General features: G+C 39.9%; 1 protein-coding gene across 3 annotated transcripts in view; it reads right to left on the reverse strand.

Moving 5' to 3' along the window:
• Positions 1 to 20095, reverse strand: part of dock11 (dedicator of cytokinesis 11) — a 75893-nt gene that overhangs the window by 32647 nt on the left and 23151 nt on the right. For 2 of the 3 annotated variants that reach the window (XM_037758751.1, XM_037758749.1), the window contains exons 12-31: positions 19486 to 19785; positions 16229 to 16351; positions 15869 to 15951; positions 15579 to 15701; positions 15319 to 15395; positions 13364 to 13548; positions 13185 to 13250; positions 8819 to 8911; positions 6263 to 6386; positions 5966 to 6078; positions 5763 to 5846; positions 5464 to 5553; positions 4266 to 4387; positions 4106 to 4175; positions 3896 to 4021; positions 3580 to 3651; positions 3000 to 3146; positions 2777 to 2860; positions 1533 to 1644; positions 1082 to 1120 (exon numbers count right to left, since the gene is read on the reverse strand). In XM_037758751.1, the coding sequence (XP_037614679.1) occupies positions 1082 to 1120; positions 1533 to 1644; positions 2777 to 2860; positions 3000 to 3146; positions 3580 to 3651; positions 3896 to 4021; positions 4106 to 4175; positions 4266 to 4387; positions 5464 to 5553; positions 5763 to 5846; positions 5966 to 6078; positions 6263 to 6386; positions 8819 to 8911; positions 13185 to 13250; positions 13364 to 13548; positions 15319 to 15395; positions 15579 to 15701; positions 15869 to 15951; positions 16229 to 16351; positions 19486 to 19785 (2233 nt within the window). The remainder of the gene's footprint in view (positions 1 to 1081; positions 1121 to 1532; positions 1645 to 2776; positions 2861 to 2999; positions 3147 to 3579; positions 3652 to 3895; positions 4022 to 4105; positions 4176 to 4265; positions 4388 to 5463; positions 5554 to 5762; positions 5847 to 5965; positions 6079 to 6262; positions 6387 to 8818; positions 8912 to 13184; positions 13251 to 13363; positions 13549 to 15318; positions 15396 to 15578; positions 15702 to 15868; positions 15952 to 16228; positions 16352 to 19485; positions 19786 to 20095) is intronic. The other variant, XM_037758750.1, reaches the window with a different exon arrangement.

Consider the following 20095-nt stretch of genomic DNA (forward strand, 5'->3'; position numbering starts at 1 on the left):
CTTTATTCTATTCGATTTTATCTAATTTTAAGGTGTATTGGTGTTGGATGTGTTGTTTAAGCTACCGGCCGATAAGACGAGTACTGGCACTTCTTTTTTTTCCCACTTCAAGCACTGGTGCTACAGTAGGTGAGCTAGCAGTATCGAGTGTAGATGCACATCCATCTGCGCGGTGATGCGGTTGGCGCGTGCAGTTTGGTAGAAAGAAAATAGTTTGAGGTCTGTGGATAATCTTGAGTAATCGGGTCATGACTTCTGGTAAAAGACATTGTTGTTGAGGTTTTTCAATTGCATTTTTTGAGCACCACAAGCAAAGCACCACTATTATATTGGAGAGAAGGCAGACATCTCTACTGCCGATATCTCCAACACTCAGCAACTCACACCAAAACTAACTATATATATAAATAGCACTACAGGTAAGAGGAAAAATATGTGTTTTTGATTTTGGGGTGAACTGTCCCTTTAAGATCTTTTATTACTCAATGCCTACATTAGGAAATAATGTAATTTTGCATTCTGTATATTCAGAAACGAGCAAAACGAGGAATCAGAGACGTGCCACTGGAAATGAGAAGTTGCCTGTTTCAACACAAACAATGACGTAGTTTCACAATAATGCTGTGTTAATTTCAAAACAGGCAAATGTAGCCTGGGAAATGAGCGCCCATCTGCAGCAATTATCTCCTCTGATGACAGACAGAGAGAGAAAGAGAGGCAGAGAAAGAGAGAACAGACACAAACAGCAAGAGAGAGAGAGAGAGAACCGCAGCTTCGTGAAAAGATGTCTAGTGTTTACAAGTGTCAAGTCACTTGATTTCCACAACAGCCAAGCTCCTCCCTGCCTACAACACACAGGCTCAGGCGTGTGAAAGGCGTTATCCTAGCATTAGCTTTGTGCTGAGTGAGTGAGTGAGTGAGTAAGTGAGAGTGAATGGGTGTCATATGAGGTAAAAGGGGAAGCTGCTGACAGGATGGCGGGTGTTAGTGCAAGTCAGAACAAGGGAGGTGCAGGTCGTTTGCATACGGCAGCAAACATGGTGGCGTTGATGTGCGGTATGGTGCGGTGAGCATCACCTACCTACAGGGCCAAAAAGCTCCGTCGCATACGGAATAAAATCTGACCACAAGCAAAAACACAAAAAACAGAGAGGGGAAGGGGAAGGGAGGGGGGGTAAAAATAAAGAAATCGGGGCTGAAACTGTAAACAATCCATGCAGCATTTCCACAGCACACAGATGTTTTCTTTTCACTTGTGGATTGTGTAAAACATGTGTCAACTAGTACCGGATTAACCTGTTAAGCAGGCGTAGACCAAAGTGAAAGGTGCGACTCGCCACCTGCTCAATTATAAACCTGTGTGTATGCATGGCCAAACAATCAGGCAGGTTAATAGAGGGGATCGGTGTGGGTGGATGCGGGTCAGAACGAGGTCGGTGAGGGGGTCATGTGAGAGCTAGTCAGTGGTTACATGTGTGGTAGGAAGCATAATGCATTCAGTGGGAAGGCAGGATGTGGTATCTGACTCTCACCTTGCACCCTCTGCATCTTGGTGCGCCCGAAAGCCATGGGCAGGTTGAGCGGGATGAAGTGTTCGTGGTTACACATTGTCATCAGGAAATCAAACTTCATTTCGGTAAGCACCTGAGGCAAAAACAAGAGTACGCAAATTTCTAGCAACCGCCTCAGTGCATAAATGTAACTCTCCTCATTGTTCAAATATAATCATCGACGCAGCTGACCGGGCTTCTCAAACAAAGCCGGCAGGCTGTCTGCAGTGGTTTGATTTGTTAGTCAAATGTGCTGCTGAGCAGAACAGCGCTAGAAACAGCACGTTTGTCCGTTATGTCCACATTAAATACACAACATGTTGTTTTGTTACCAGCAAAAAAAATACAGTTTCTATGACGCCCATGTCTTTAACCACTGTAATCACTGTTATAATGCATCATAATGTGATTATAAGTCACTATAAGTGGTCGTTGTTTATTTTAAAGGAACAGTGTGTAACAATTATTGGTTATTATAGTGGTAGAAGTTGAATATAATATTAGTAAGTATGTTTTCTTTAGTGTCTAATCACCTGATAATAAGAAGTAAAGTGAAAAAATATCATTAAATCTATTAAGAACAACACACAAAAATATTTTTTTTACTTTACTTAAAGGTGCATAAATGTCTCATTTTAAGGTACGTAAACACGATTTTTGTTTTCAGGTGATTAGACACTAAAGAAAACATACTTTAATTAATGTTATATTACATTTTTACCAATAGATCCCCCTAAATATTACACACTGTTCCTTTATCACATTATAATGCAAAAAGATTATAATGTATTACAACTACGGGAAATATAATACACTATGATCCTTGCCAGAAATTCATTGAGTAACCAGCAATTATGAAGTATTATGATACTTGATCTTATAAGGGACTTTATAAAAGCTTTATGGGGTGTTGTGATTATTATTATTATAAAGCATTACGAATATTTATGAGTGCTTTTAACTTTTCAGTGGCCTTGGGCGAGGGCTGTTGTACTCGAAACCACGTTTTTGAAGTCTTGCACTTGTCTCGGGCTCGGCTGTTGAGAACTGGTAAAGCTGTTCCTGGGTGCTGATTTGGGATCAGCTGTACAGAACGTTGTCTGATTCTACCAACGGTGTTTCCCCTACACTATTTGCATTCAAGCGGCGCTGCAGCGGCACTGCTAAATGATTAGCGGACCTTGAAGTGTGCAGTTGTTGTTGTGAGTTGAGTCAGAGCGAGTTACCTTGGGATCTTTGAGACCGAAATGACACATGTAGTGGTTGACTAAGCCGAAGGCAAAGCCCCTGTTCATGACGGTCAGGCACCTCTGAGGGGAGAAAGCATGCAGGTGTGACAACAGACAAAACAAACACAATTTAAGACTGAGATTAACACTTAAAAACACGCCTTAGTAAGTAAGTCCCCATCAAACAGCTTTTAGAAAGCTAAATTAAGCTGGTTCAGACCTTGATGAAGTTGGCCAGGCTCAGGTTGATGCAGCGAGCCTCCTCCAGGATCTCCATGTGGCGGATGGTGATGTGCGGCATGATGGACAACACCAGCGACTGGAGCGCCTGGTGGAAACTGTCGGGGAAGCGCTGGGCCCGCGGCATCTAATGACATGGTAGATATTCAAACAGTCGGAGACATTACGATGACGGATGACCAGTATGTAGATAAACTTGGGAGGTATACATTTTTCTCTAAACAGATTGCAGTCTTCTTAACAGCAGCACACAGCTACGGCCTTCACTTTGCTTACTGCTGAACATCTAGCACCGCTGGTTACAGCGACCCAGACGAGACGCAGACCCATGGCATCAGAATGTGGAATATGTACAGGGGCGTAATGACTCACGACGAGGCTCCTGTTATTTCTTTGTGTGTGCGTGTGTGAGGTGTAACATCACATGGTTTAAATTTGCTTGGGCCAGATGTAGACGTGTTAGGGGGGCAGTGTCACAAGCCAAGACACACATTGTTAAAAACACACAAAGCTGCTTAGTCTTAATTGTGTAAAGGAGGAAGAAATCACTTTATACTAACCTTTATGCGGCTGCCCTCTTGCAGGTACTGGGCCATGGATTTGGCCATGGTTTCAAAGAAGAACCAGGAGTACTACAGACGGGGATAAGAGATGACTGGTGTTAGACTAATATGGGTATTTTGTCAATATGCTAATGAACTTTCCAAGAAAGAAACATAACCTCTCAGAACAAGCAGCTTCATGCTTTAGGATATCCTTTCAAGTCACTCTAGATTAAGTACTTTCTGTTTTGAGGACACGATGAGCCATTTATAGGCAAGTACGCTCCCTGCTGATCAGTATTGGTACTGATGAAGGAACTGTTTGAGCACACACCTTGAGCAGTTTGTTGCTGGTGTTGAAATCCGCAGTTTGCTTGAGGGTGGCTGTCACAGCGGTGGCCAGCACCTCGTGGGTGGTTGATGAGTTCCCTGACGCATGGTTGTTAGTCACAAACACGTACTAAGAAGAGAAAAAAAACACACAATTACGCACGTCTTTTGATTTTATAACTCCCCCGTAGCAGCGTTTGTGTCGGTAGGTTACCTTAACAAAAGAGCGCAGGTAGTGCTCCAGGCCCTCCTCGTGACATCTGGAGACTATATGTATGATCACACTGAAGACACAGAAGCAGGGCAGCGTTATATATACAGTGAGAATTTATTATCAGTGTTAATAAATAGCACAAACCGAGTGAACAACTGACCGAAGAGAGTTGACAGCGATCTCGTGGGTTTCTTTGGTTGCTGCTGTGAGCACCCCAAACAGCTGCATCAGGACCGTTGGCAGGAAGTTGATGATGACATGGGTCTCCATGGCATGCAGGCACTACAGGAGAGGGAGGAATAGAAATACAGGAGTCATGTAGAGTAAGTTAAACATTGATTTTAGTGAGCAACTATGTCAAAACTTTTACAGAAGATACCGATTCTGGTAGTTGGGGTCTTCGAGAAGGTTATTCTAAAGTTACACTAGACCTAATGTGTAAGGGACTTGATCTTAAAGGGGAACAACATTTTTTAAAACATTGATATTTTTCTGGAGGGTATATAACATGACGAAAACAAGTCTTGCGATGGCGTGCATGGAAACCACAAGGTGGCGGCGTCATCACCGTAAACAGTAGCTGCCTGTCAGTGGTGTAATTAATAAGTTAGTCATACCTTTCTGACTTCTTTCATCTCCCATTAATTATAGTTTATAAGCAAGTGCTGTCTCTTGGAACGGGGAGATCATGACAGGATTTTGGCAGCAGCTAGCTCGTAGTTTCCACAATAAAGAACAGCACACCAGTGAGTCATCTCGGACTATTACCACTCGTGCTTTACTTGGCTACCATGGTCTCTAGACGCGGGAAAACCGCTGAAATCCTGTCATGGATCTCTCCGTTTCTACTACTGTCTCTACTACTGGAAAAAAACAAAAGAAGTCAGAAAGGTATGACTCAGTTTCCCTGTCTTAGAAGTGTTTATTGTTAACATAAAATAGATTTAGAAAGTGAAAGCATTTTTATTTACATTGCAAATATGCTCCAATCCATTCAAATTGCCACTGACAGGCAGTTGCTGTTTCCCGTGTTGACGCTGCCACCTTGTGGTTTCCCGGCATGCCCTCGCAATACACGCATGCATGAGCAAGTTGTAGTATATTTTCAATCATGTTATATAGCCTCCAGAACATCAGTTTTAAAAATATCCGTTCAAAGAAAGTTAACACAGTCCCAAACCCCAAAAAATGGCTACAAAAACGGCAGGCTCTACGGCAGATGGTAAGACTGTTAGTGCCATGCAAGAGATGATTGAGATATCGTAAGGAAAGCTCAACCACTACATGATCTTAGGGAGCCTGTAAACTGATCCCTCCTCTAAAACGACTGACTGTGCGCTACCTCACACTCTTCTCACCTTCAGGTATTTGATGAGTTCTGCTGGGCTGCCCTCTGATGTCGTCCTCATCAGCTGGCAGTGCTGGAAGAATTTGTGTAGATGCAGGTCCTGTGGAGGAAACAGAACACTATTACTATCATACACATACATTGTCTTTATACCAGCTACCTTAAGGGGGCGTACCGACCGCCATCTACTGTGGGTAATACACCGACTATGGATAAGTACCTCATACAACCCCACTTCAAAAAATACTATACGTTTAATGCATACTGTACATGTATGTGGCTATTTAAAGAATAAATAAAGTGTTTTACCTGAGCATATATTGTTGATGCCACATGGGTCTTCACTTTGAACAGTGTCTTGGCATTTTCCACCCACTTGATATCTGGTTGGGACTGTTGAAGTACACACAAAATATGAAGAAAACATATGTGTGGACATTTAGCTTACAAGTTAAAACTTTAAATGAGCATACCTAACTACAGTATTTTATTATTTGGGAATAAGACTGTACCTTCCTGGTGTCCTGACACAGGTATCCAGGAGGCAAGGTGGCTGCTACAGGCAGCTGGAGCTCTACTGACTGCATCCTCCCGTCTTTTAGCAGCGGCATCCAGGAGTAGCCCACTGGAACACATGGAAGTAGCAGTGTTGGTTACATAACATAACATCACGCAGCCAAACATACTATCATTTAAATAAATAACTGAAATCCACTTAGAATATGAAAACTATAGCCAGCTTTGTGGTTTTCCCTTCTTTTTTTAATAATGTTGCATTCAAGGACACATATAAATACAGTCACACTCACCCAGTGACTCCACCCCCTCTCTCTTCTTGCTGCTGGCCTTGCTGCTGGACTCACAGCTGATATGGTAAAAGGTGAAGAGGATGTGGTGTTTCTCATGAACGTGGACCGGCAGCTCAATCTTCACCTGTACACAGTGGAACAGCTTCATATATCAGCATCATTTCATTCTTCTCACTGACATCAGAATAGGGATATACTGACACCAATAATGGATTTAATATAGTTATGAAACAGAGTACTATATGCAACAATAACAAACTCACATACAGTGCCTTGATGATTTAGAAAAGTGAAACTTCTATTTCACACTCCTTCAGGATGTTTTTGTTTATTTTTTTTCAAAAAAAAACTGGTATGAAATTAAAAATGTTCTTTTGCATAGTAAATTAAAGTGATATTTAGCAGTTAGACCTAGGGAACACTTGTACAACAGCGTATTAAGGCCATTATAGGTAAAAATAAATAAATTGCAGAGCCGGAGGAGGGTAATATTTAGAGATAAAACTCAGATTAAAGTGGTAAATTTACGAGAAAAAACTTGAATATTTTCTTAGATTAAAGTGGTAAATTTATGAGGAAAAATATAAAGAAAATTACGAGAAAAAACTTGAATATTGCCTGAGATTATAAAATCATAAATTCACAAGAAAAATATTCAGAAATTCTCTGAGATTAAAGTCACAAATTCACCAGAGAAAAAAACTCGGAAAAATTGTATGTGTTTTTTTGTCAAGGAAAAACATCGCTTTGCTTTGCTTAGTTGCATTAACCTCATCCCACCATGGCCGTGTATCATGTCTGCAGTGGATGACCTAATCAAATTATACTTTACATTCAGATTTAGCTATAAGGAAATACTCGTGATTTTAACCCAGAGTCACCGTATTATCATAAGCATCAAGACTTTGAAGAGACACTGCCGTGAACTGGGCCTATTCAGAAGATACAACATACTGATTAGAGTTTTTTTTCTCGTATATTTACCACTTTAATCTCAGAAATTCTCAGTTTTTTTCTCAGAATATTAGCCTATCCCTTCCCACAGCTCCATAATAAAAACATTTTCCTACAGTGGCCCTAATACGCTGTCGTACACACGTGATACAGTATTTGTGAATCCCTGAAAAACATCCTTCACCTTATCCACCAGAGGGCAGCAACAGCATGGAAATGTATTTTCACTATGTGTTGCAGTGCTGATTTTCTCACAGGAAGTGACACACGATGAACCACTTAACTGTGTTTCCACTAATACAGATAGTAACCGACAAACTGCTGAAGAATGTTATGACATGTATGACACGAGTATGAATCATTCAGTTCACATGTCTCTCTTGGGAAAGTCAGGGACCTCCGTAAGAGGTCAGTCAGTGTCCTGACTAAGATTTCCTAAAATGTCAGAATCCTTGGTGCATTAATAATAATAATTATAATACATTTTCAGTGTATTCAAAAATGCTTTAGAGGATAAAGAGATCAAGGTAAAATATGTAAAAAGATAAACATGATTGTGTTTTTCTCCGTGATGTGACAGGAAGCTCAAGCGTGTGAAGGTAAACCTCAGTGAGCGTGCATCTGTGTGTGCATGCGGGTATATGTGGGGGTCTCTTAAGATCCAAATCCGTTTGATATCTCTACCTCGTTACCAACATCCAAACCGGACCTCTTTCTGGGCTTACAAGACACCATTATTTAGAAAATAAAGACAAGATAAAGGCAGAAACCAGAGTAGCCATATAAATTACAAATAATACTCAACAAATAAAACCATCATGATGTTTTTTCCAACCTTGAGAAACAAAAGTAGCCGATTTATAAGCATTAGAATTAAATAGCCGTTCCATTCTGTCGTCATCCGAGCACCAAAACATGTCAGGATTTTGAACAGACATTTAATTTATAATAGAAGCACGTAACTCACCGTAGTATGGACAATACAGAAGGAAATGTGATTAATTAATAACTCGCTGACTAAAAATAACTCGCATACTTTGCACAACCTGTTTCTTCAAGAGCCAGAGGATTCCTGTTCTTATCTGCGCAACTAAAGACCTCTGACTCCTCGATAAGTTTACTATAACATAAGATTCAGCGCCACAATTGTGTTTGATTTGAATATATGTTTGTAATTTTGGTTTTAACGATATATCTTTCGACCATTTTTCTTCAAATCTAGCAACTTTCTTCTAATTGTGTTCATGCTACATGATAGATTATTACTATACATATAAAAAGCATGTGTAGGTGGGGTCTGTGACTGTTTGAGCAGTCGTGTGTGAGATCACAGCTCTGCCCTGTGACTGGTTTATGGGATTATCTCAGTGCCGGTTGAGGAATTTGAGCACCGAACACAGATGACTGCCTCTGAACAAAAATCTGGTTCTAGGGCGTTCAAGAATAATAATCAGAGTTTCTTCAGTGTTTCCTCTGTATATCTAATTCAGTGTCAATAACCTGATGAATAAGTGTTTCTGTTAAAAGTTGTATTCAACCTATGCCTTTAAAGCTGCTGCTCAATGTCTCTAAATGTCAGGATGATGAGGTAAATCCTCTCACCTCGTCGTAGAACTCCGGGCTCTGATTGTGGTGCAGCACGGCTGCGTAGGTGCTGCTGGTGAACAGCGAGTCTCCCGGCTTGCCGTAGATGCACTGGAAGGACAAGCAAAGCACAAATCAGTCACAATCAAAACTCTTTGATGCCCTTTCATGTCGGGGGCCACGGCGGTGAGTTAAGTGCTCAGAAAATCTGTGATTACTGACAATATTTGGAGAAGAGACGGGGTGAGTGTGCGAGCCCGTCATCGTATGCATCTTTTAATCATCCACTAGATTAAACACAGAAACCAGAGAGGGGGAACCTGAAATTATCAAAAGCATGGCCTCTGACGAGAAGAAGAGGGGCCTCATCATGACAAACTATACACACTTTCAGTCCTGTTTACTTTATCTTAATTAAGCGACAGCACCCTGCCTCCTCTGCTGGATGATGATGACAGAAAACCAACAAACACAGAACAATCACAGCACTTTGACTCCACATGTGATGGCATAAATATACTAGGGCTGTCACAGTTAACGTGATAATAACGCGTTAACGCAAAGTTGTTTTTAACGCCACTAATTTCTTTAACGCATTAATGCAACTTGCGATTGTCACGTCATAATAGCTTGTTACACTAAATTTTGGCGAGGAAAAACTGTTATGGCCATTTTCAAAGGGGTCCCTTGACCTCTGACCTCAAGATATGTGAATGAAAATAGGTTCTATGTGTACCCACGAGTCTCCCCTTTACAGACATGCCCACTTTATGATAATCACATGCAGTTTTGGAGGCAAGTCATAGTCAAGTCAGCACACTGACACACTGACAGCTGTTGTTGCCTGTTGGGCTGCAGTTTGCCATGTTATGATTTGAGCACATTTTTATGCTAAATGCAGTACCTGTGAGGGTTTCTGGACAATATTTGTCATTGTTTTGTGTTGTTAATTGATTTCCAATTACAAATATATGCATATATTTGCATAAGGCAAGCATATTTACCCGCTCCCACGTTGATAAGAGTATTAAATACTTGACTAATCTCCCTTTAAGGTATATTTTAAACAGATAAAAAAATGTTTGATTCATTCATTTTTCTTTCTAAATGGAAACTAGAGCCATTAGCAGATGTAAATGTGTGATTTGTTTTATGAATGCACCCTCTAACTCTGGGCGAGACGTTGCATAACCAAAGCTCTGAAGTTCTGTGCCAAATATAAACCTGTGAAGCGAGGTCACGCTCGACCGCGTCCGGATATTTCTAACAAGGGGTGACAAAAAGGGAAGACTTCAGACCGGTTCTGATGGCTGGATTGATGCTGTAATTAGGACGCTAACAGTTGTAGTCATCTCTAATGAACAATAATGAGCAGTGCTGAGCCAGAGGACGGACAGAGATCTGGAGCCAGCTGATTAAAATTGAGACTGATTGGAGGTGGGATCAGAAAATAAAGACGGAGTCTCTGCAGGAGGATGGGAGAGGCTCAAAGTGAGAGAGAGAGAGAGGACAAGGTTCAAATTATCAAACTAAGTCTGGGAAGAAGCTGGAGGTGGAAGAGGATGGAGGGGGATTACACAGATTTCAGCAAAGATCTGTTGTTGCGGTCACAAGGTGCGGTAGGACTGCAGGCGATGGAACAGGGGCCCTTACAGCAGGCTGATGGGAGTCCCGATTACGTGAAACAGGATGAAGGTGCAGCCGTGGATCTAATCTGTCAGAGATGCTGTCCTGTTCTTACATGTATTGTACCACACAAGAGCAGAAAACAAACATTTTCTACTGGCTGCACTGATGGATACGACAGAGCATTAGGGCCATATTGAGGAAAAAATTAATAAATCTGAGATTTCGAGAATAAAATTGTAATATTACGAGAGTAAAGTCATAAGTTTAAGAGAAAAAAGTCGTAATATTATGAGAATAAAGTCATAAGTTTAAGAGAAAAAAAGTCGTAATATTATGAGAATAAAGTCATAAGTTTAAGAGAAAAAAAGTCGTAATATTATGAGAATAAAGTCATAAGTTTAAGAGAAAAAAAGTCTTAATATTATGAGAATAAAGTCATAAGTTTAAGAGAAAAAAAGTCTTAATATTATGAGAATAAAGTCATACGTTTAAGAGAAAAAAAGTCGTAATATTATGAGAATAAAGTCATAAGTTTAAGAGAAAAAAAGTCTTAATATTATGAGTATAAAGTCATAAGTTTAAGAGAAAAAAAGTCGTAATATTATGAGAATAAAGTCATAAGTTTAAGAGAAAAAAAGTCTTAATATTATGAGAATAAAGTCATAACTTTACGAGAAAAAAAGTTGTACTATTATGAGAATAAAGTTATAACTTTAAGAGAAAAAAGTCGTAATATTATGAGAATAAAGTCAGTAGTTTACAAGAAAAAAAGTTGTAATATTATGAGAATAAAGTTATAACTTTAAGAGAAAAAAGTCGTAATATTATGAGGATAAAGTCATAATAATGTATTATAAAGTAGTAATTTTACGTGTTATTTTAGAGGGGAAATAGAGCAGCGTGTGTGAAAATGAGGAACGTGGAGCATTTTGTGAAGTTATACTTAAATTTAGGTTTCACAAATAACCAAATATTTCATCTTTTGGCACATCAGCACCACATTATCATCATTATCAGGTCCTTGAAAAGATTGTTTCCAAAGCAAGAACCACACGGACCTAATGGGGAAACTGCCTCTTTTGTGGGGGAGGAAATTACTTTTTTTCTCGTAAAGTTATGACTTTATTCTCGTAATATTATGACTTTTTTCCGTTAAGTTATGAATTTTTTCTCGTATTATTACGACTTTTTTTCTCTCGTTAAGTTATGACTTTATTCTCGTAATATTAAATTTTTTTCCGTAAAGTTATGACTTTATTCTCATTAAATTACCACTTTTTTCTCGTAATATTATGACTTTATTCTCGAAATCTCAGATTTTTTTCCACTCAATGTGGCCCTAGTACTTCAGGTAAAAGCCCACGAATGACTCAAACCTGAGATCGTCACTGTAGGCGGTTATTTATGACAATGATTAACAGTACAGAGGCAGCAGATATTGAATGTATTTTCAATTCACAGCCTCTGGGACATCCCATCTTCACGTTCCTGTTCCCCAGAGCTCCAAAAGCATTTCCTCCTCTCAATCACATTTGTGTCTTTGATGATTAAAATCTCCCGAGAGGTGTGCTGCTGGTTCCTGCTCATTGTTAGAAACCAGACTGTACAGTATCTGAGGTATAACACGCATGACTGGATGCTGATCTGCCCTGTCTGGACTGACTTAATCGAGGGCATCAAGTGCAAATGTTTTGGCGGCTGAAGTCAAAAGAATTTTTCTGTTTTCCTCCCTTCTCGCTGTAAAAAGTGAAAAGAAAAACAATTCGCGGCGCTTTGATGACTGTTTCCACCCACAGATATTTGACATGTGTGGCCAGGGAGGAATAGCGAGGAAGAGGAGAGAGAAAAAAGAGTGACCATTCATTATCTTCTCCTGCCAGCTATAATAACCAGCTTCTGTAAGCGTTTCCTTTCTCCTCTTCTGGCCCCTCAGCTGCTCTCTGACTTCCACTTTGTGAGGAGCAATAAAAAGAGAAGTTTATCATGTTGGAGGGCTCTGCTATCGATCAAATCTCACTTGAGACCTTTACACCGGGCTCCTGCTAGTCTGTTGACAATATGTGCTTGTTTCATCCCCCCAACCATGTATCTGTTCTACTATCTTCTTTGTATGAGAACAACTTCAGCAGCCTGCATTATATTATTACATGATGTGATGCAGTTGATTCACTGAAGTTTATCACTTCAAGGGTTTGTAGTTATAAAAGCTTTCAGGTTCTTTGTTAAGTTCTCTGACATTTGACAGACCCCTAGAGAAACATAATGCATTCACTTGAAAACAAATAAAAATCCTGCTGTTTTTCTGAATTAACAAAATACCTCAAAATCCTGTGAGAAGCCATGGAATGCCATTTAAGTCATTTTAAAATAAATAAATAGATATTTACCTAAATAAATATGAAAGTAAAAGTCCCCTGAAATAATCTTTTTTTTAAATAAAAATCTATTTATTTTTTATTGAGCTACACTGACTAACTTATATATTGATATTTACATTTATTTATATATTTAAACATGTATTGCCTCATTCATTTATTCCAGGATTTATTTCTTAGCCATATTTATTTATTTCATAGGCATGTTTATTTATTTATTTAACTACATCGACTCATTTACATATTTTATATTTATATTTATTTATATTTTTATACATGTATTCCCTCATTCATTTCTTCTTATTATTAATTCTAACATATCCAACTTATCACTAACATATACAGTACTTATTACAATAGATACTGTTCATACAGCTCACCTTTAAAGAGGTTGCACCTTCTTCATCTGAATCTCTGAACTGGATGAAGACTGCGATGTTTCTGGCCTGGTGTGGAGGAGACACGACATCGGTCAGTCAGTCAGTCAATGTACACAGCAGATCAAATAATCAGTGAGAGTGTCAAATCAATCATAGGCAGCAACAACACAGAAACTCACCTTGGTGAAGCTCTTCTGGTTGTCGTATTTGAGCTGCAGGGGGCAGATGTACAGCTGGTTCTTGTAGGTGGTGAAGGGGTAGTTGTACTTTGCCTCCTCGGGGAGAAACTCCTCGACCTCCACCGACACCCGCTCACAGCCGTCTTCGAATGGCTTGACGGGAACGTAAGAGGAAGTCACCGTATCTGGAGGAGAGAGCGCACGAGTCAGGGGACCAAACCTCCACCGCTGTGTTCCTGTTTCTTGTGCCAAAACTAAACTCAACGCCATCCCGTATATTTGTGAGCTGAGTACACTTCAAATACCCAAACTGCTTGTCAATAAACACACATACTGATATTGATTACAATAACATTTGTTGCTAATCAAATGTACATGGATTTAGGCTGCATGTTATCTTAACCAACCCTTGTGCCTCACTTTAAATAAGTAGCTCTGATGTCCTAGAAGACAAAAATTATTAATTCATAATATTTTCCTTTTTTCCCTGAATATGCATAGGTGTATATGTATGTATGTCTTTGCATATATACATATAAAATATGTGTATGTGTGCACACCATCATACTAGACTACTTTTCGTTTTTAATTTAATTTTACTTCTTTTTTGTTTTGCTTTTTTCTGTTTTTTCATTCCTTAATTTTTTGGTTTCCTTTTTTTTAAATCTATTTTTACTTACTTTATTCCTTTATTGTTTTTGTATTTGACAATTTAATCTGACGTTTTCACTATAAGATATATAAGCATTGTAGGAGTGATATAAGTTTGAACAACCTCATATGTAAGCAAATGTAAATTTATGTTAACTCCTGCAATAAATAAAATATTTATTTTTTTCCAACCAACATCAGTTCTGATCATAACTACCAAATATGTATTCATTGTCAGAATGTTAACCCTTTAAATGCCAGTTTGTTTACATAATGCAACTGTTTTTTTTCCACAGTCTGATATGTCAGTGATTAGCAACAACATTGATTTTGATGCATTTTTCTTGTGTGTGCAGGAAACCTGTAAAATAGCATGTATTTGTCCCCATAGGGCATCTCTGGTGGAAAATAGTTAAAACTACAATGTGAAGCTCTAGACTGAAAGAATAATAGATATAATAGAATGCATGCTTTTATGCTGTAATGGCCGTGGGATCAACTATTGTGGTGGTTTTAATGGGTTTTAATGGGGACATTTTTGTCCTTTAAGGGTCTGAGTGTCTGTGTTTTGGCTACAAAGTTTATTATAGACTTATTATAGGAGCTGAGGTTGAACTTCCAAAAAAACAAACCCTTGTAAAAATGTATTCTACATGCATTAACATGGCAAAAATTATCAAAAATGTTAAAGTTAAAAAGCCAAAATGATATGCCTAGTGATGCACAAGCGTTAACTAGCTCCTGACAAGGCTTCTGAGTACTTTCTTCCACTGCAGTGATTAATGCAGGATGCCACGGGTCATCCTTTATTATACCTCCTAAAATTCTACCACATCATGCTCTTTCCTCCATGTGGGTAAACTCAATCACCCAAAATGCTTCCTCCTTTCGTTTCCTTTTCTTTATCCTCCATTCCTTTGTAATGATTTCTTTCTACTTCTCCGTTGTATTGTTTGCCTTCTAGGAACAGGAATGTTTTGTTTGTGGTGAGGGAACCACAGATAAGCTCTTTGCACTTATTGTTTGATTATGATCTTGGTGATCAAGACATTGAAGCTCTTTCTATTTTTAAAGTCCAGATATGATCAGCAGCAGCTGACTGCAACAGGCTCACAGAGCTGTTTACTGCAAGTTTTAACATTTTTTTTCAATTCATATAAATATTTTTAAGCAAAAAGTAAGAATGCATGACATCTCCTGTTCTGTATCTACTGTACATTGTGCAGTTGTTACTGTGTTTTCAAGACCTGCACTCAACTAGACAAATGTTAGGACAAGGGGAGTGTTTAGAAATGACAACATACTTGAGAAGTCAGGTGGGACACACTCAATGGTGACATTCAGCTGTCCCGGGATGGTCGGAAGTTTGCTCTTCTCAGGTCTGACGAGGAAAAGGAGATTCAAAATAAGATGCAATCAAGTCTGAATAAAGAACCTTTCTACATTTACAAAGTGCTGTCTCCTACGCAATGCCATTTGAAATAAAATGTGCAAGGGGGATGAGTGTTTTGATCTATAGTAGCTAAGCACCGGCTAATATAGCAGAAGAGTGCTGATGACTCACTTCCTGATGTCGGCCAGCAGCTTGATGATGTCGTCAGTGGAGACTTTGCTGCTGTCCTGGCGGTAGAGAGGAGAGAACTTCCCATCCATGTCCAGGCTGCCCTGGGCGTCTTTGAACACCTGCCTGAAAACACATTATCAGAGGATGTGTGACATTTATACATATACATAGTAAATGAATGTTGTAAATCCAATGCTTTCTTGCATTCGTATCAGGCCGTTCCAAAGATGAATCCAAATAGATTCCATTACTGTGTAATATTTTGGACTCATGAGTTATTCCTGTCTTACTTGGCAGCCCAGGCAAACGGCATCCTGTACTGGCCCAGGCGTTGGCATGTCTGCTTGGCAGCTTTGAGCACCTTCTGAGCGGTCTGCGGAGACATAGTGAGAAGACAAACAAAACGGAAAAGGAAAAAGCAAAGACAGAATGTTAAAAGCTGGAAAGCTTACTGCTGCTTTCGTCACGTGTATGTCTTTAAATGTCATGTGTTTTGAAGTGGGGTTGTATGAGGTGCTTATCCATAGTCGGTGTATTACCTACAGTAGATGGTGGTCGGCACGCCTGACTACGGATAAGTACCTCATACAACCCCACTTCAAAACACCTGAACTATCCCTTTACATGAGGTGAAAAGCCTTTGTTGGGACCTTGTTGATGTCGGAGGTCTTGATGTAGGGCTCGGCGCAGTGCGTGATGCCATTCTGTAACACCTTCTCTACGCGGGCCACCAGGAAGATATCTGCATGAGGGTTGGTCACTGAAAAGATGCCCTGGAGGAGAGAGGGAGACACGGAGTGAGGAAGCTAATAAGAGCAGGGACTTGATGATACAGTGTGGTTGTGTGTGTATTAGCAGACTGTGAGCGTCTTCCCCTACAGCCTTCCTTCTGGAAACCACTTCATCCAAACTGCTGGGGTACTCAAATAAATAAGCAATCATCATCAGCAAATGTCTTTTTCAGTCTTAAATGCACTGCTTCTCTACAAGGCAAGTGCAGGGGAAGTGGCTGCTGTTCGCTGAGGTTATACAGGAAAACCACACGGGGCTCTCATCTATTTCTGGTGTGGTGAGATGGGGCCGTCGTTAAAGCTTGTACTGTAGTGTCACTTCACACAAACAATCTCGAGGGGACAGAAATTACATTCGGACAAAACCGTGCTGCTCATATTAATATATGAGCTCATATTTAGTATGATTAATCCTCCACGGAGGCTTCTTGGAACAGAAACAAAGATCTAGACAGAAGCAGCAGGAAGTCATTTTTGGAAATCATAAAAGTTTCAGTATAAAACACAGAAGTGGAACCACCGAGGGAGCGGATGCACCATCTTAGCGGCTAATGCAGCTTTAAATCAAAATAGATGTAGACATCACAAGCTGCACATTAATAATACACGTCTTCCAAAGAGGCTAGCATGGTGCACGCTCCCTGGTTCCACTCCAAGCATGTCCATCCTCGCCCGTCTGCCCTCGTTCACTGATCTTCATAGTTTGAACACAACCACACACAGCTGCTTCTGGTTCCCATCTTTGACATTATGATTTGTTGCCGTACATTTTGCACAACGTGGGGGGAAGCTCAGCATTTTGCCATCATACTTCCTCGAATAGCAGTGTCACAGCTCACCACCTGCTTGTTTGTAGCTGGGAGAAACTCCTTTAACATTAGGCAAATGTATTGGATCTGTGAGTGTATGTAATGAAGTGGAACAGCTTGGCTGCGGCCTCCAGAGAGCTGCTGATGCAGCGGAGAGATATAAGGAGTGGAGGCTCTCCTCTGTCCTTGGACCACACCCAATGCACCTAAATTAAACTGCGGTCTGCCGAGCTATAACAGCACGCTAATCACAGAGGTAGAGCCGGCTCTGTTTGTATGCATGTGTTTGTGTGTGTGTGTGTTCTGCTGATGTAGGACTTTCACAGATGTCAGTTGGCAGAGTGAAACATTAAGTCCATAAATTAGACAGTTCTTTTATTTTATGTCTGCAGCTTTCGAACTGTCTGGCCCGCTACTGGTAGCTGCGTTCTCTATTATGAATACTGTTTGGAAACGAGAGAGGTTTAGGAAGACAAAGCGTTTTTTGCAAGGCAACCACCGAATGAGTGTTAACATTACCTTTTGAAGTTGCGGTAATTTAGCAGTAAGAATAAATGACTAAACTAAACAAAGTCAAGACAAAAATAGGCTAAATGGATTTCACAAAAAATCTACTACTACTACTTGTTTGACTCTCCCCTGTTCATCTTTCAAACCTTTAAGTTGTTCCTGTTTTTAAATCGCTGCTGTGATAACCCGGTCATGTCTCTTATCAGGGGAAATAGAAAGCGAGTTATCTGAGTGCGTTTTACAACCTAACTGCTGCTAATTTACAACAGTCATGCACACAAGTCTCGCTGAGTGACTTAACCATATATACCAAGAGGTGAGGAAGTGGTGTGTGTGCTGATCTTACAGCACCTGCAGGAGTGTTTGCCTGAGCCAACAGTAACACACTCTCTCACACATGGGCAGCATTATTATTCCCTAAATAAACTCTCGACTAAAAATACAGCAAAGAGAAGTGACGAGACATAAAGCTTACATCACCAAGCACTGATATAAAACTGGCAACCATATGGGATTCTGAAATCACTTGCAAATGTTAGCTGAATGAGCTAAACTGAGGTCTCCTGGATCCTTTCAGTGTCCGGAGACACATTCAACATCTGGAAATACTACAACGGTGAGAGAATTCAATATGAAATACTATCATTGGGTATTGATAGATGAAGAGCTCCGTCATCACAGTGTCCGTCCTCTAGACGTAAGAGGAGAATCAATCAGCTGGTCACAAATCATTTGTCCCAACTAGGTCAGCTGCTGTCAGCGTGGCAATGCTGAGCAGTGTTACAGATGTTCAGCCGTTTGTCACCTCACTGAGCTGTGTAACGACATTATACAACCACAGCATACAACCACAACCTGTGTGAAAAGTTTCTGTTTCAGGACACTTTAAGGTAGTGAAAGGTCTTCTGAGAACACATCACACAGAAAGGTTTCCCTTTAAATATAAACCCCTTGACCTAAAGCACATAGAGGTTCGTTCTGGTGTTTCCAGTAGTCCATTTATTGGCGTCTTTGGATGGACAAAGAGGTAAAAAATCAAATACTTTTACACTGCTTGCTTTAGATTAATTGTTTCTCTTTTGTTTGTCTTCAACTGTAACTGTTTTGTCTATTTTTTTATCTTATAAAGTACTTTTAGCTGTGTGGATGTATTAATTCCCTTATTTATTTACTCTTCTGTTTGGTTTGGTTTGTTAATTTTTAAATTTATTTATTTATTTTTGCATTTATTATTTATTTATTTATGTATTTACCACAGTCTTATTTGAACATTTAAGTATTTTTTACAATCTACCTTCATTATTTATATTCATGATACTAATAAAAAAATAAGTTAAGTGTTAAATCTGGACTTGTGGAACAGTTTACACGGCCACGCACTTCAGAAAGTGAGGTTGGAGGACCCACAGTTCTCCAGAAGACCGAGTTGACTCACAAGTACTGCGGCATCCGCATGCCTCTTTTCGGGCATATGCATATAAACTGTAAATGTATATTAAAACGGGAAAAGAGTTAGGTATAACTATCTGTAAAGTTTGATATACACTGTGATAACGCCTTTTCCAAATAAAAATAAAATAAAAAAAAATAAGTTAAAGTCAAATATGTTGTGTTTTTTTTTTTTTTCCAGAAGACAAAGATGTCAAAATATGTTTCACAAAGAGGAAGGAACATTGTGTTATTCACACCTTGATCTGTATGAATGACACAACAATGATTCAGGCTGACTGGCTCTTCACTGTCAGTGAGTCATTTCCTCAATTAAAAACAGCTGTCTAATCACAGCCAAGTTCATACCTGTGTGGGGAAGCGCAGCAGAGCCTCCGACACCCTCTGAAGAACCGGCAGGCCGTTCCCTTTCGCCGAGTCTCCGTTCACCATGAATCCACCTCCTCCTCCTCCTCCTCCTCCGTCCCTGACACCTCCTCCTCCTCCTCCTCCTCCACCCTCCGTGTCCGACGAAGGAGAAAGCTGGCCCGAGGTGTCGGTCAGCATCTCCCTGACGCAGGGCGGGTTGAGGTCGACGTGGAAGTCGGCCGAGATTTTACAGCTCTTGGAGACGTCAAAGAGAGCGAGGCTGATGAAGAACGGCTCCACCTGAGGAACCCAGCAGAGAGACGGTTAAGGGCTTAAATACATCAGCCAGGGTTTATAATATGTATAATTAATTTACTGCACATCATATTTCACGCTAGCTTTATTCAGAATATTATATATATTCTTATATATTAAGAATATATAGTATATAAACATTATTAAAAAAATCACCCCTAGTTTGGCGGTTCTCTACAGTAGTGCCACCCACACATTTTTGAATGCCCTTATATGCCAGGATGGTTGGTTCCTGCATGACGGACAAGCTTAACTCCATCCAATAAACTTTAAAGCTATCAGAGACTGTGGATGG

The sequence above is a fragment of the Sebastes umbrosus genome, chromosome 22, assembly GCF_015220745.1.
Source record: "Sebastes umbrosus isolate fSebUmb1 chromosome 22, fSebUmb1.pri, whole genome shotgun sequence".
Lineage (NCBI taxonomy): Eukaryota > Metazoa > Chordata > Actinopteri > Perciformes > Sebastidae > Sebastes > Sebastes umbrosus.